Source organism: Galeopterus variegatus, unplaced genomic scaffold, assembly GCF_000696425.1.
Source record: "Galeopterus variegatus unplaced genomic scaffold, G_variegatus-3.0.2 Scaffold4794, whole genome shotgun sequence".
NCBI lineage: Eukaryota > Metazoa > Chordata > Mammalia > Dermoptera > Cynocephalidae > Galeopterus > Galeopterus variegatus.
The window spans coordinates 21,693-23,212 of NW_007730905.1; the positions used below are offsets into that span (position 1 = coordinate 21,693).

Below are 1,520 nucleotides of genomic sequence, written 5' to 3' on the forward strand. Positions count from 1 at the left end.
GGAGGATGGATGGAGGATGGAGGATTGATGGAGGATGGATGGAGGATGGAGGATGGATGGACGGAGGATGGATGGAGATGGACAGAGGATGAATGGAGGATGGACGGAGGATGGATGGAGGATGGAGGATTGATGGAGGATGGATGGAGGATGGAGGATGGATGGATGGAGGATGGAGGATGGATGGATGGAGATAGACGGAGGATGGATGGAAGATGGATGGATAAATGGAGGATGGAGGATAAGTGAATGGACGGATGAAGATGGAGGGTGGGAAGAAAGGGTGCAGTTGCTTGCCCACTTGGTAATTGATATTCCTTTGATGGGTTCCCTGCACAAACTGAAACTCCGCCCCAAATGAGATTTGGGGATTATCTATGGACTCTGCTTCTTCCTCAAAACGAAGGAAGTGGGAACCCCTAGGAGTCTTGGTGTGTCTAAGAGCAACACCCTGCATCCCCACTGAGGGTGTGGAGGAGCTGAAGGACTGAGAGGACTCCAGAAGCTGGGAACAGGTGACTGGCAGTATCACTAGCTGCAAGAGCTGGGGTCAGCACTGCAGAGGCCCCGACGGGCAAAGGCACACTGTGAGAAAGGACGGGGTTTCTCCCAGACGCTGGGGCCCATTCTAGGCAGGCCTGGGCATTGGGAGGGTCCTGGGGCAGGGCGGCCTCTGGCAGGACCACAGTGGGGCTTGCAGGGGCCTGACGCACATGGGGGTGGCCGGGGCGGTGGGCGTTAGGGGCATGCACAAGCCAGGAGAGCGACCTACACTTACGGCGTTGTCTCCCAGGATGTCCAGCTTCTTCATCAGCTCCGGGACCTGGATGTCCTACGAGGCAGAGAGACAAGGGACAGGCCGGGGGTGAGCTGCAGCCAGGGTGGTGGCAAGGGGTGGAGACGGGGAGGGCTTTACCGTCACGCCTTCAGCCTCGCAGTACACCTGGAGCGGGCTCTTGCCGTCCACGAAGGGCGTGTGGTGGAAGTTGATGGCGGGCGACTTCCTCTCCCTCTCCTGTGACAGAGAGCAGAAGGCTGGGCACAGTGGGCCCCTCACTCTCTGTCTCCTCCCTCCACAAGGGCTGCTGGGGCCTGGAAACATGGCAACACCACCGAAGGAGGGACGAAGGCAAAACTAAGCCACGGAGGTGGCGGTGGCAGCAGCACAAACCTCAGTGGACGTGCCTGACCCCAGACGGGCATGCAGGACCCCAGCTCCATCACGCCCTGGCCCAGAGCCCATCTGCTCATCCATCAGTGAATGCCAGGGGGCTGCTGGGAGACTCGGAGAGAGGTGGCATCTTGTGTGTCACGACGGGCCATGAGCCCGAGCACAGCAAGCCCTCGAGGACACAGGCTGGTGCGGCACCGTCCTCCCAGGTGGGACCACAGGCAGGAGCCCCGGAGGTCAAGGGGATGGTCGTCTGCCAGAGTCACCGCACAGCCCTCCAGCCCCACTAGGGAGGTGGATGGAGGATGCAGAGCCAGGGCCAGCGGGACACACATGATGGGCTGGTCAC

The 1,520-nt window shown here is 60.3% G+C and overlaps 1 protein-coding gene across 1 annotated transcript in view; it reads right to left on the bottom strand.

Annotated features, from left to right (window-relative positions):
• The window catches only part of JAKMIP3 (Janus kinase and microtubule interacting protein 3), a 65,729-nt gene that overhangs the window by 21,357 nt on the left and 42,852 nt on the right, over window positions 1–1,520 (bottom strand). The window contains exons 16-17 of the mRNA XM_008588373.1: window positions 917–1,015; window positions 779–832 (exon numbers count right to left, since the gene is read on the bottom strand). Of these exons, the coding sequence (XP_008586595.1) occupies window positions 779–832; window positions 917–1,015 (153 nt within the window). The remainder of the gene's footprint in view (window positions 1–778; window positions 833–916; window positions 1,016–1,520) is intronic.